At 32.2% G+C, this 14504-nt stretch overlaps 1 protein-coding gene across 7 annotated transcripts in view; it reads left to right on the top strand.

Moving 5' to 3' along the window:
- PSPC1 (paraspeckle component 1) overlaps positions 1 to 14504 on the top strand; it is a 54689-nt gene that overhangs the window by 17728 nt on the left and 22457 nt on the right. For 5 of the 7 annotated variants that reach the window (XR_014175193.1, XR_014175194.1, XR_014175195.1 and 2 more), the window contains exons 7-8: positions 10780 to 10837; positions 13048 to 13226. The exons of the other annotated variants lie outside the window; for them this stretch is intronic. Coding sequence is in view for 1 of the 5 variants with exons in the window: in XM_081950733.1 (XP_081806859.1) it covers positions 10780 to 10837; positions 13048 to 13226 (237 nt within the window). In the remaining 4 variants the exon portion in view is untranslated. The remainder of the gene's footprint in view (positions 1 to 10779; positions 10838 to 13047; positions 13227 to 14504) is intronic. 7 annotated transcript variants of the gene reach the window in all.

Here is a 14504-nt window from a genome sequence, read left to right as displayed (position 1 = left end):
TTTTGATCTAATGATATTAAAATGAATTTAGTTTATTTTAACCTATACTTGTGATAGGGTTTTTTAATTGCATGAATACAGCAATATCTTCAGGAGTTACTAAAGGAAAGCAGAATCTTTAAAAAAAATCTGTGTATATATACTTATGCATGCTTGCAGCTAATAATATATACCTCTTCATTGGATTTATACTTTTTAGTCCATTGAGCATATTAGTAGTAGATAATTCTTATTTACCATACAGATTGTTTTAACATTTGAAAAAAAAGATAAAATGTTGTAGCATCTCAATCTTTTTAGTTTTAAAAATGTGTCTTTTGTAAAAATGTCTTCCTTCATTTCCCTTGCCAGTTAATACTGTGTTCTGGAAAGATCAAAATTTGCTGGTATTTGTATTTCATACAAATGAATATTTCTCTGCTGGTAATATTTTTGTTACATACAATTGCAGAAGCGGTATTAAGAGTATGATTTTATTTATTTTAAAACATATAAACTGTATAGAGAAAAGTCATTTTTCATTATTAATCAGGTTATAAAGTTTCTCATTCAGACAAAGCACAGGAAAATGACTCTTAGAGAAATTGTTTTATGTTTCTATTTTAATTTAAAATTTAAAATAAATTCAAATATTAAGCCATCGGTAAGAAGTGTGATGATTTTTGTAAGATAACAGTTATGGTTTATTTTTAGTAGAGGTAATTCAGATCTTCTACAGCAGGGGTGTCAAACTCATATCACAACGGCATCACATGAAGTATTGGGATTCCCCCCCCCCTTCGCTAAACCAGGTTTGGGCGTGGCCAGCACATGGGCATGGCCAGGGGCCAGGAGTTTGACAGCCTTGTTCTACAGGTTATTTTAAGTTTGATCATAAATCTGTGTAGTTCAATAAATGAATTGAAAAATCTTACTTTTAGCCCATTTGTTTGGTTATGGGAAAATAGAGAATAAGTTCATTTCTCCTCTGTTTTTAGAACCATTCAGATATTTGAAATTTTACCAACCAAGCATTCCTTTCAGTTTACTGCTCAAGCCTGTGTTGCTCTCTCTGAATCTTCTGAGTGACTGCTCAAATATCTTTAACTGAGTGGAGCCATTAATGTATTGTTGCTGTTCAACCCTAACAATATTATTGCTTAGCCCTTATTTCACAGCTTTATTGAGAATATTGAGAGAGATCTTGTCAAACACTTTGCCAAAATCTTGATAATATATGCACAAAGTATTCCTCTGATTTAAGTTAGTATTTCTATCAAAGAACTAGTCTGGCACTAATTGCAGAAACCCATGCTAGCTTCTGTAAATTGTGGCATCTCTGTCAAACTGTTCGTAAATGTACAGATTACCCAGGTATGTAGGCTTTTAGATCTGTAGTTTTCTTGGTTTCTTGAGTGCCTCAACTTCTACGCCCATAACTGAGCCCAGTATTAATTGACCAGCGATAAGATTACTACCTGTAATTTATACTTGACAGCTTTCTGAGGAATTGACCATTGCAGCAGTGTTCTTGCTAAGGAAATTGAGAAATATCAAAAGTGCAGTTTGCAGACAATGAACCCAGTGGATAGAATTAAAACAGCTCCCACTTAATGTAAACTAGGAGAGGCTATGTGTACTTTGAGTTGCTGAACTGTAGCTCTTATTATTCCTCACTATTGGCTTGTCCTGGTTTGGGCTTTTGGGAATTTTAGTTTAGCAAAACCTGAAAAGTCTGCTATTGATCCTCTTGCAGTTTAAATGGCAAAAGAAACCTGATGCTAAAGTACTACCATTATGAAATTATGAATTCATGCCATTATGAAACTAATTTTAACTGCTGTCCATATCTATTTTTATGACTTTTGAAAGTAGTCCACGCTACAAAGCACTTTATGGCAAGATAGATTTTTATTCTAGTTAGCAATGCTAGCTTATGACATTCTTTTTCAGGACCAGCATTTTCAGATTAAATATTACTGCTGTTTAAAGATTAAAAGAAATTAATAGATGGCACAAACCATAACACAAACCTTGACTTACATTATCTTTAATTGTGTTATGTGCAAAATACTTAGTGATAATTTACAATTTTATTTCTGTGAAATGTAATACATTAGGAAACAAATTGTTCTTACAAGGTCTCATACTTTATGATGTAAGTTTATTCATTAGACATATTTTAGTTCACTGTAAGATACTGGTGAATATAGACCCAAGATTAATTTAGGATTTACACAACAGCTATATATAATGTGTGATAATTATAATATAATGTTTCTATGAAAACATTACTAGTAACTTGCAGGCCATATACAGCACTGTGAATTTTACAATTTTCAGAACACTGATTGTGATTTGGCAGCAAATGATGCCTGATTTTTCTACACTTTTGTTGGAAATAAAGATGAAAATAAATCTACTAAGTTGTCTTAGAGCATAATAAACGAAAAAAAACCCGGTGACCTCTATAACTACCATATCATTTTCACACCCTTTGCAGCATTGGAGATTAATTTGAATGAATAAAATGAAAGCCTGATCATTGTTTTGAGAAGGTATAGACATGCATACCAATACCCGCTAAGGGTAATAATTTTCTTCTCCTGGGTTCACGCACTAACTGTACAATCCCTGGGAAAGAAATGCTTGAGTTAATGTGATACAAACAAGGAGTAACATACTTTGGAGATGATATGGGCTGCATGTTACAAGTTTTGAAGTGTCAGATTGGTGACATAAGATTTAATATTGTGAGAACAGTTTGTGTTTTGTAATACTGTGGTGTATTTTAACCTACTTTGTATTTTGAATGTAGTTGCAATATTTAGGGAGTTTTTGATTGTTACATTTTAAAACCTTGTACAGATGAAACTTTTTTTTATTACAAAAATACATATCTCGGTAACTTGAATTATTCCTTCCATATCGTGTTTGTTTTAAATTTAAAAGAAAACCTCATTCATAGGAGATTTGCCCCTCAATGGGGATTGTAATAACGGATGTATTTTATTTATTGCATTTATATTCTGCTGTCATCCAAATATATGACAGCCCAAAAAGCGAACTTTACCCCTGTGGGAATAACACTAGGATGATGATGATCCTAATCCAAATACATATTGCCAGTTATATGTTTTATAGTTATACCAGTATCTTTCTGTCTTGTAACTTTTTCATTTGTGTGGTGTATAATCTGAACATTATTGACTGAATGCTTATTTGGTTTGATAATTTATATTGGTTACACAATATAAAAGGGATGAAAAAGCAATACTGTATATTTTATGTAATACACACATATTATGTGCCAGTCTAATACAGTGGTAGCATGGCCAATTAATAAAAATAATTTGACATTTTTCTAAGTAACATTCAAGATTTTATTCCTGAAGCTAGGATATCTTTCCATTTTAAGTAGATCTTGCATACATTTGCTTTTACAATTGTAAGTATACTTTATTAGTTGGAACCTTTATAAGATACCATGTATGGAACAATAGAAGTAGATTGTTAGGTACTTCTAACTCCCCAAAAAACTCTATTTAAAATTCCTTTCCCATCATATTGGAAACAATAAAATCCAGTAATTTTAGCCTCCTGCTGAATCTCATTAGCAACTTTATTCATTCATCCACATGATTAGTCTTTCATTTTCTATACAGTAGTTTAATGAAGATTGTAAATATAATGATCCAATGTAAGAAGTATTAAGAATTATTTCATCAGCATTAGCATATAATATGTTGAAAAGTATTTGAGGACTTAGTAAAAATTAGCAGTGAAATTATTCTGATAGCAAAATATTCTCCCAGGATGTAGGGGAGGGGGTATTCTGTTGACAATTCTTGTCTAACAACAACAATTTTGCTTCAAATTTATCTGCAAGAAATTAGTTTTTAAGACTCCAAGAAAATGACATTGTTTGCTGTTTTCTAGCCAAACAAGCTTCATTTTTGAAAGTAAATCCATTTTCAATGTATAATTGGAGTCCTCTAATTTTGCATATTTGCTAAAATGTGCCTATCATTATTTAATGTGTTAATTATTTGATTTAGTTATTTTTCCAAATATGCAGAAAAATAAGAGTTGCTGTTGAGTTTCTATCTACAATGGCATTCTTTATTTGCTCATTTTTAGGTCACATTTTAGCATATGGCAGCCATTATGTATGTGAATATAGATTAAGTACAAGTATTAGGAAGTTATAGCTAATGATGCCTTCAGTTTTTTTCAATATTGTAGAATTTTTGCATATAAATTAATAGCAAAACTAATGTTTATTTTGTTTCAGATAAATTTAAGAAGAAAATTTAACTACCGGAATGTTTCCATTATTTTTCTTTTCATAAAAATTATGTTTTTTTTTTAATGATTTCATTATTTATTGATCAATGAACCTGAGGCACAGAAAGTCTCTTTTTCTATTTTTTATTTTTATTTTTTATTTTTAAACATTTATTTATTTATGTAACAGACATATACAGGTTATCTTATTAGGAGTAACATTTTCTCCCTCCCCTCCCCCTCCCCCCACCCACCCCCCCATTTCCCCACCCTAACCCTCCCTAACCCAACCCCTGACTTCCCAGATAGAGTCAGAAGCATAGTTACCAGCAAATCTGAAAAACAAATATCCCAATAATAATATGCATATATCAGAATAAGAACAAGATAATACAAAAAAGACAAAAAAGGAGAAAAACCATCATAACCTCCTTTCCAAAACCATTACTACATATTTATGAAACATTTCTCAACCAAATCCCATAGACACTTCCTTTGAACCGTACCTTAATTTTACAAAATCAATCCAGGGATACCAATCTGTAGTATACTTATCGTAAGAGTGATCTTTTAGGTATACAGAAATTTTATCCATTTCGGCAAGATTTGCTACCTTAAGTATCCATTCTTCTATAGAGCATAATTCTGCTTTCTTCCAATATTGTGCTATCAGCAGTCTAGCTGCTGTAATCATATACAATATTAATTTAGTTTCAGCAACAGTGCAGTCAGGTACTATGCCCAATAGAAAAAATTGGGGAGCAAATTTAATTTTTCTTTTAAGAATCTTCTTCTGCATTATCCACCATATTTTAATCCATAAAGCCTTAACTTTCTTACAGGACCACCAAATATGAAAGTAAGAAGCGTTTGAACAATCACACCTCCAGCACTTAGGATTGTAATTTGGATACATTTTAGACAGCTTAGCTGGATCTAAATGCCATCTATAAAACATCTTGTAAAAATTTTCCCTTAAATTCTGGGCTTGCGTAAACTTCCCATTTCTAATCCAGATCTTCTCCCATGTATCTAACATTATAGGTTCCTCTATATTCTGTGCCCACTTTACCATACAATCCTTAACTAACTCAGAAGCAGAGTCTCTCTTTATCAAAATATTATATATTCTTTTAATATGAAATTGTCCTTGGTCCCTAATTTGCTCAGTCAACTCATCATACGTATTCTCAATACCTATCCTCATATCTTCCTTAAACCTAAATTGTAACTGTTGATATTGAAACCAAGTCTGTACAATCTTTTTATCTTTTAGTTCATCTATCAACTTTAGCTCCCAATGATTATCTACCCAATCCAACAGTTGAGCATATGTAGTTTCATCGTGCCTCTGTGTTATACTAATATTTTCTATCATATGCCTTGGTATTACCCAGTCAGGAATCTTACATTGCATATTTGGCTGGTGCTTCTTCCAGACTCTTAACAACGCAGACCTGTATATATGCGTTCTAAAAACAAAATCCTGCTTTTTACCATACATTAAATACGCATGCCAACCATAAAGCAGATCATATCCTTCTAGATTAAGAATTCTCTCCTCCGTCATATTTATCCAGTTACTAATTGCTCCCAGGACAGCTGCATCATAATACAGCATCAGATTAGGCATTTTCAATCCTCCTCTCTCCCGCACATCTTGTATAATCTTCAACTTAACTCTGGGTTTTTTCCCATCCCATATAAACTTATTTATGTCCCCTTGCCACTCTAACAAAGTAGCCTCTCTTTTAATTATTGGTGTCATCTGAAACAAAAATAAGAACCTCGGTAGTATATTCATCTTAACCGCAGCTATCCTTCCTAAGAAAGAGAGCTTCAGTTTCCTCCACGAGGCCATTTCTTGTTGAACCTTATGCCAAAGCAGCTCATAATTATTTTTATAAAGTTTTGTATTAGAGTTTGTTAAATAAACCCCCAGATATTTAACTTTTTTAACTACTTCAAAACCCGATAACTGCTGGAGTCGTTCAGCTTGAGTACTAGACATATTCTTAAGCAACATTTTTGTCTTAGAGTAATTCACCTTAAACCCTGAAACCGCCCCATAATCCAGAATCTCGTGTAATAACGGTTCAATAGATTGTATATGTTTCGAGATAGTAAGAACTAGGTCATCAGCAAAAGCTCTCAATTTATATTCATGATGCCTAATCCGAACACCTTGAATCTCTGTAGATTGACGTATCCTATTCAACAATATTTCCAATACTAATACAAATATAAGTAGAGATAGGGGGCTGTTTCCATTATTTTTCTTTTCATAAAAATTATGGAGGGTTGGGGGGTTTTTTTTTTTTTTTTGGTCTTATAGAATTGTAGTCATTCTGCCATTAAATGAAATATACAGCAATACATTTTGTGTTACTAGTCTTGAGGAAATTATGCTGTATATTTTTAAATGTAGGTGATTGAGAACTTTTCTATATTGTGAATTTATTATGCATATTTTCCTGTGTAATGGATATGTTATTGCAGTTAGATTAAAACCGTTACTTACATTGCTTGTATTGTAGTCTGAGTGATGACATCATAGGGTTTTGATATTTCTTAGATTTCACAATATTGTATCACCATATGTTTTCATATTATTCAGCATTCAGGATATTATCTCTCTCTGTATATATACAAGCATATATGGATAGACCTCATTTAGCAATGACAATTGGGTTATCAAGCAAGGTGGTTGCTAAGTGAAGCCGTAACTGTGCTTACAGTTTGACTTCAGATTTCCTTTGTTTTATAGATCTGTGAAGGTCATAAATGCAAAGATGGATTGCTGAATTATGAGAATTACATAATATCAATGTGTATTTTTTGAATATATTATAAACAAACATAAACAGAAATGGCATCCAAATAACAAATAAAAATTCAGTGTGTATAAAAGAAGTTCCTAATTGTTTTTCTGTAACTCAATACTTTGTTTAGAAAACTAAAAGATGCTGTTGAAATATTATTAACCTAGAATTTATACATATATCCTCAAACTTAAACGATTTATTTATTTTAAAGATTCTGATAAAGCAATGTAAGAAAAACAGCAACATGGTTTATTTAATTGCTTAGTATTTTTCAAAATAAGGGCAAATCCAGTGATTGAATGTATGGTGGATACTGCTGCCTTCTGAAGATTTAATTTGTACAGGTAAGCAAAGGTAATATAAGGAGTTTACTAGTAAAGTCTTAAATTGTTTATGAAATAAACATTTTGTTTATAGTTAAGTAGAAGTATGCATACCATACATTTTGGGAGAGAATAAGAGGAAGCATACTGTGCTTCATTATTTTGCAAGTTTTTGTCATCTCAAAATCTTCATATTAATATTTTAAAAGGAATTTAAAATGAGATACCACATCAGCAACATACTAAAATTAAATTTTAGTGGGAAAATGATTTCAGTATTGGTTTAAGAATGTTCATAAATCACTGGAACTATATAAAAGAAATTCAAAATGTCTTTATATATCTATTATGCAATGAAACAAGATATGATTTGTGTACTTTGAATGCCTTACTTATTCGGTGTGCAGTCCCCCTTTGAATTTTTCTTCTTGTATTAAGATCTGAGATTAATAAACCAGACAATTTAGTGAAGTCTGGTAAATTTTTTACTATAAATGATAGTCTTTGAAATTTTGAATCTTAACGCTATTTCTAATAGCATAAATAGAATAAAATACAAATCTTAATAGTTGCCAGCTAGCCATGGCTTCTCAACTGTAATTTGAATATAATAAGCTTTACAATACAGGATAGGTGTAGAATTACTGAGACAATGCCTAAAGCATTTAAATGCTTAGTAAATGATACTTTTACTTGCTATTGATACAATTTTTAACATTATTTTGAAGAGTGCAAAATTTCAGCTTGAAATTCTTGCCATTGCATGATTGTATATGATGTCTGAATGGAATGCTAATTGTTCAGCTGAAAACATGGATTTTAATCAATTTTATATGCTGCAAACCACTACCACCACCTTGTAGTAAAAATATCTTTGTAACCTTGGAAAAGGATAATATTTAGATAGATTTCTGTTCTGACCCCCTCTCCACGCCTGTGAACAAGCCAAATCACAGACTTGGCTGGTTTCCACTGTTTAATTGCAGATAACAAACCTTTTGGCCGAAGGCCCAGATAAATCAGAGTACACAAAAAACAAACCAGATATTCAGACACAGCTCTAAGACATCGACGTTCTTCACTGCTAATTTCGAACAGTTGTTTCCTGCAAATGTCCCCTCCCAACGTCTCACCTATAAGCTCTCTTGGGAGGGGCCAATCTATAACCACCTGTGCTAATTATCGTCTATGAGCCTGCCTACGAAGCTGCTGCCTTGTTTCTCAGCCTGTCTTACTCTTGCATCAGGGACTGACTGCCTTTGATCTTCCTCACTGCTCCATGCCTCAGGCGCCTCCTGGTGGCCAACCAGCCCCTCTGGTCCCTGCGCTGAATCTGCAACCTGCACAGGGTCTTCCACACCATCCAGGGCAGACTCAAATGATCCCTCACTATCTGAGTCCAGCATCAGCTGAACCAGATCCTGCTGGGCTACAACAGATTTCTATATTGAAATCTTTACATGAGTTTAAATATTAGAATATTATATGAATTTAAGCATTTGCTTGGTCTTCGTTGGTGACTAGTATTTCTACATTTGGCTGGGTAATTTTCTCATGAAGGTCCTATTTATTTAAAAAATATTATTTATTGTGTTTGATAAAAAAATCATAGATAAAATAAAATTCAAAAGCTTTTTTGTCATTTACTTAATTTTTTTACTCATATATTTCTAGTTCGTATTTGTAATCTAATGCTTATATATAGCTCTATTGGCCTGAGAAGTTAGTATGGTTTTCCTTTTTAACAGAAAATTTTACTTTTAACTATGATTCTTAATATATATTTTACTAAGTATTAATTGAAACGGCTTACAAAATCTTACAATATTGGTATATTTGACAGCATGACAATTGTATTTCTGTTTTTGCTAATTTCTGATTATGATATTTTTATGAGCAGAATCCAGCAAGAACCTGTGGGACTTTTAGTTATGTGAATCACTCCTTTATTTATTATTTTAGTGGATGCACAACTGAAATGCATATTCTATTCATATTGTAGTATTTGATGTATATAACAAACACGCGGTATTTAAAGCAAAAAATAATAATTTTTTTAAAGAAGTAGTTCCTCTCTTGATATTTAATAATTCTTGTTCTTATAGTGGAGTTTATGCAGTGTGTTTTAGTGCAACATTTGCCATGGATCTCATGAATACTTTTAAATTTAATTGTAAATAATATTATTATTACCTATCCTAATTCTATGGTAATTTTAATACTTTGGTAGTTTGTATGTAAATTATAGATATATTTATTATGTATTAGAACATTTCAGAATTGTAGAATATCTTGCCTCTTACATTTTTACTGTATACATTATATACATTAATGTATACATTATATAGCTGGTTTTAGCTGTATTATGGGAAGAAAATAATGCCAAATAAGTAAATTAATGGAGCTTTACAGATTGTAGTTTTTAATTAATTTTGTTCTAATTTCTTCAGGTTGTCAATCAGTGAAATTATCTGAAGCTTCACATGTGTTCCATCATCAATAATACATATCCTGTCAGCTTTTTTACTTAATCTAGGATGGCAATGTTCTCTTTTCTTTAATAAAAATGAAAATTATGAATTCTGATAGTACTCTGCATCTTACTAAGTGTTTTAGAATTAGATAAATACTTGCTAATGTATATTTTTTATTTTAAGGGATACCTTAATAGTTGCATTTTTTTATCCATTTATAGAATCCAACTGAGCCCAATTGGAAGTATTTATTTCATGCCCATGTGGTAATCTTAAAAACAAATCTAGTAATTCATTTGCCTACAGTTACTCCACCCGTCTACAAATAAATTATTTAAAAAGAAAAAAGCCTGACCTTCCAGTTTTGCTGAATATTTACTGTCTGTCTATGCTGTCATATAGTACAGACTACAGTTTGATGACTATATATTGCCAGGCATTTGCTGTTAAAGCATAATTGAAAACTAATATATGTATTTTATATTACATAGAGAATAATTCACATTTTTAAATTCTAAGTCCAGTGTGATTAATACCGGTATTATAATGCTACAGAATATTTTCTATTATTTTTCCATAATTAAATCTGAGAAAAGTATTAAATATGGCACAAATACAACCAGCTGTAAATACTGCCGTCTATTTTGATTCTTCCTTAGGGCCAGTTACTATACTTGAGGCTGATCTCTGGGTGGTTATCTTGGTATTGTTTTGTGTCTTCTATATTAAAAGACCACAATTTTGAAAAAGAATAAAGTACAAATTTTTATTAATGGACGTCATGGTATTTCATGGAATTATAAGTGTTATTTCATAAAATGGTTGGCCAAGAAATGAGAATGTTAAAATAATAAGTGGTAGGTTGACGATGCAAATTATGTTTACTTTCAGAGAGAACAGGAAATGAGAATGGGTGATATGGGTCCTCGTGGAGCATTAAACATGGGAGGTAGGGATCTGAAGCAAAAGGCTCTTGTTCTTACAAATTTCTTTGAGACTGTACATATTACTTCTGTGGACCTTGGCAGATAATCTTGGCCAAAATTTTAATTCGTTATATACTGGATTCATTTTTTTTCTTTCAAACATAATTTTTGATTTTACAAAATTGAAGGTCATAGGAAAAACTATCAGTATCAACTGAAAAGCATTAATTCCTGTTTGTTGTAAATCTTTCTAAAGTTGTATCTTAATAAATGTAAAATTAAAATACATTGCAATACAAGTAAAAGTTTGATTTAATTTACTTTTGAGAATTTATAGCAGGGTCTTGAATATGTTGTTTTTAATTGGAGGCTTGGGTTTATGGGAATGATGGGAGCAAACTATAATTAAGCATTTAAATAATCTGGTCTTCGTCTTTCAGAACTTTTATTTTATTATAACCATGTATATTTGTGTAATAGTAGGCAAGTATCATGTAAAGTTTCTACAAAACCACACTAATGAATATTTGTACAGTTTGCCAAAGTTGAGGTATTGACCTCTATGTTAGTTTAAAGTGAGTGAGTAGAACACTCATCTCATACTAGAATTCTCCACATTTCTTTAACAACAGCTATTTTTGTATGTCTAATACTGATTATTTTGGTATTACTCACTGTGGCATCTTGGGCCATCTTGTATAATAATATTTATGTATACCTGACTAAGCTTAGTCTTTGTTTTATTTTGGTTGCTTCTTCAAGAAGTGTGGTGTCCAGGCATCTCTAATAACGTTTGGATTGTTTATTATCCAGATTTATTACATTTGATTTCAGATTTTGAGCTAAAACTGGTTTGGGTGCCTTTATAGATAACTGATATGGGGAAAAGGAGGGGGAGACGTCTTCATAAATTTTAAAGCCATGTACAATCTGAGTTTTCATTTTCTGGGGAACTGTTGCTTTGGGTACAAGCCTCTGTGGCAAATGTATTATCTAAAAGCAAGTTCCAGTTCTCAGTTTCCATATGTTTTGAATTAGTCTAAAGTTCAGAAAATGCTTTCAGAGGGAGTTTGTCTCTTTAATTTGTTAATCCTGCCCCTTTTGCCCAATCCTTTGTGCTTTCATTTAGCTCTACTGTAACAAGAATAAAGGAAAGTGTAACAACTACTCAGCCCCTGTTGAAAAAATATCTTAAAATATTAATTATATTTAGCAGTATTTAAATCATGAGTAAAATAACAAGGGAGCTTTGCAGATTAGCTCTTATGCTGCTGTGAAGAGATGTGCATTAAGAAGCACAGGAAGGTGGCATTGAGAGAAAGCTATCTTATTGTAGACGTTGGGCATCACAAAACTTGCCACCATCATTGCCTACCTAGAATTAAAACCAACACAATTAAAAACCACTGCTTCTTTATCTGTGCTGTGACTGATTTATTTCATGAGAATTATTTTTCACTAAAGTCAGTACATATATAATCTGATCACAATGTTCCTAGGTATTTTTTGTTTGTCAATATGCATGTGGTAACATTTTATAAAGAAGCCTCTAATTGAGTGCATTTAGTAATGCCTAGCATTTGGATGGGAGGCCACCAGAAAATCACAACTAGATTAGAGAAATTGGGGGAGGAACCCCCCCCCCCCAAGGCAAATCACTTCAGTATTGTTGTCAAGAAAAAAATAATATAGTCCTTATGATAATCAAGTTTAATTAGACTCAAAAGAGATTTTATCTTCACCTTGTATAATTAAAAAAATGTTATTCTAGTCAAGCATTCTATTATTGCAAGCTATACAAAATAATTTTTTTATCTCCATATATGATTTTCTCCAAATAAGTAGTTTCTTGCATCTTCCACTTGGTAATACTCAAAGATTTTCTACATTCACAGTCATAGACATAAAATTGTAGTTTAATTAGCCTTATACAATATGGTAAGCAAATGATGTTCTGGGGAAAAACACAAAAGAATTGGTGTCATTTTGAAAGTTAATGCCATTATCTTCAAGAATTAGGAATTATCTTATGGAAAAAATACTTGAAATTGAGAATGTTATACTTTATTTGGAATGATATTGTTCAATAGTAATTGCTTAATGCCAAAAAATTAAAGTAAATGTACAGTCTCAAAGAATAACAACATTTTTTTTTCAAATGTTTCTACTATTATAATTTGTAATTCTTTAAAATGCAGTTAGGACAGCTCTAAGTGTAGACTGTTTTACATAGATGCCTTTAGCCCAGCACCTGCTGGAAACCAAGGTCCTCCTCCTCCACCTCCAATGATGAGTATGAATATGAACAGCAGAGGGACAATGCCTGGCTCAGCAATGGGTCCAGGTCCTTCGTTGGGGCCAGAAGGAGCTACAAACATTGGAACCCCAATGATGCCAGATAATGGAGCTGTGGTAATGTATCATAAACATTTATTTTTTTCTACAACATAGCAAATTTATCTAACAAGGATAACTTCACACGGTGATGTTATTAAAAAAAATAAAAATAAATTAAATCTATATGGAGATTCTCAGTCTTCCAGGTCATAGTTGTCCCAAAGGTGCTTTTTCAAGAGGAACTGGACTTCAGAGCTGACGAAGCTTCATGGATGAGAAGCAAAATGTCTTCAGAGAGTTGCCTCTTGAAATAGGATCTTTGGGACAAAAATTAAATTAGTTGCTAAATATGCCATCAATATCGCTCCTGTTACTAATATTATATAACATGTTGTGTACTTCTTTTAATGTAAATAAAAGTAATGAATAAAAACATTTTTGTAAATGTTTGGGCTATTGCAAGTTATCATATTTAAAGGAGCATAAGCACATGCAGTTCAATGCGATCCCCCCCCCCCCCAAATGATTATGTCTCAAAGAGTCTATGGAAAAGACATTTAAGATTTAGTTTTTATTTTATACTGTTGACATGGATTACCAATAAACATGTTTTATTTTTGGTGTATTGAAATGATTTCATAGTGTGAAGCTATCTTTGAATATTTTTTAAAGCAAATTTAATTGATTAACAGATTTTTATCAGAGTAAGTTTATAACCACAAAGCTTTTTGTAAAACCTGACTGTTTTTAATAAAGAATTTCTCCTGAAAGCTAGATCTGATTCAGTTGTTAAGGGCAAGGCAAGGATATTAGCTAATATTTATACAGCATTTAAATATTAAAACTTCTTGGTTCTATTATTATAGCATTTCTTGCTATGTTTGGAGTTCCAAAGAAGTGAACTTGATGAAGTAAAATGTATTTTGACACTAAATCGTTGTAGTAAAACAAGAATAAAAAATCTTATTGTTTCCCCGAATATAAGACCTCCCTGGATAATAAGCCAAATCGGGCTTTTGAGCACATGCGTTAAAATAAACCCTCCCCTAAAAATAAGCCCTCCTCTAAAATATTTAAACGCATGCACAGCTGGTCCCCATCATTTCCGGGAGGGGAACATGCTCCATGCGCCCCACATGCACCTGCCTTCCACGCAGAATGGCCTCACGGAGGCTGCTCCTGCAAACCCTAGCTACCGCACCCCTTCACATAGTGGTGGCCGCAAAAAGAGTGACAGGTCCAGTGACATTAGGGCTGGCAATAGTGTTATAATGGAAACAGAGACAGAATGTCTGTCACTCTGAATCAGCTGATCTGTGCTGCGGACCGAGGTTAAGGGGCCTCCTGCACCTC

The sequence above is a fragment of the Natrix helvetica genome, assembly GCF_964273705.1.
Source record: "Natrix helvetica genome assembly, chromosome: 4".
In the NCBI taxonomy this organism is placed as follows: domain Eukaryota; kingdom Metazoa; phylum Chordata; class Lepidosauria; order Squamata; family Natricidae; genus Natrix; species Natrix helvetica.
The sequence above is the reverse complement of the archived record's forward strand: the minus strand, read 5'-3'. Positions and strand labels throughout refer to the sequence as shown.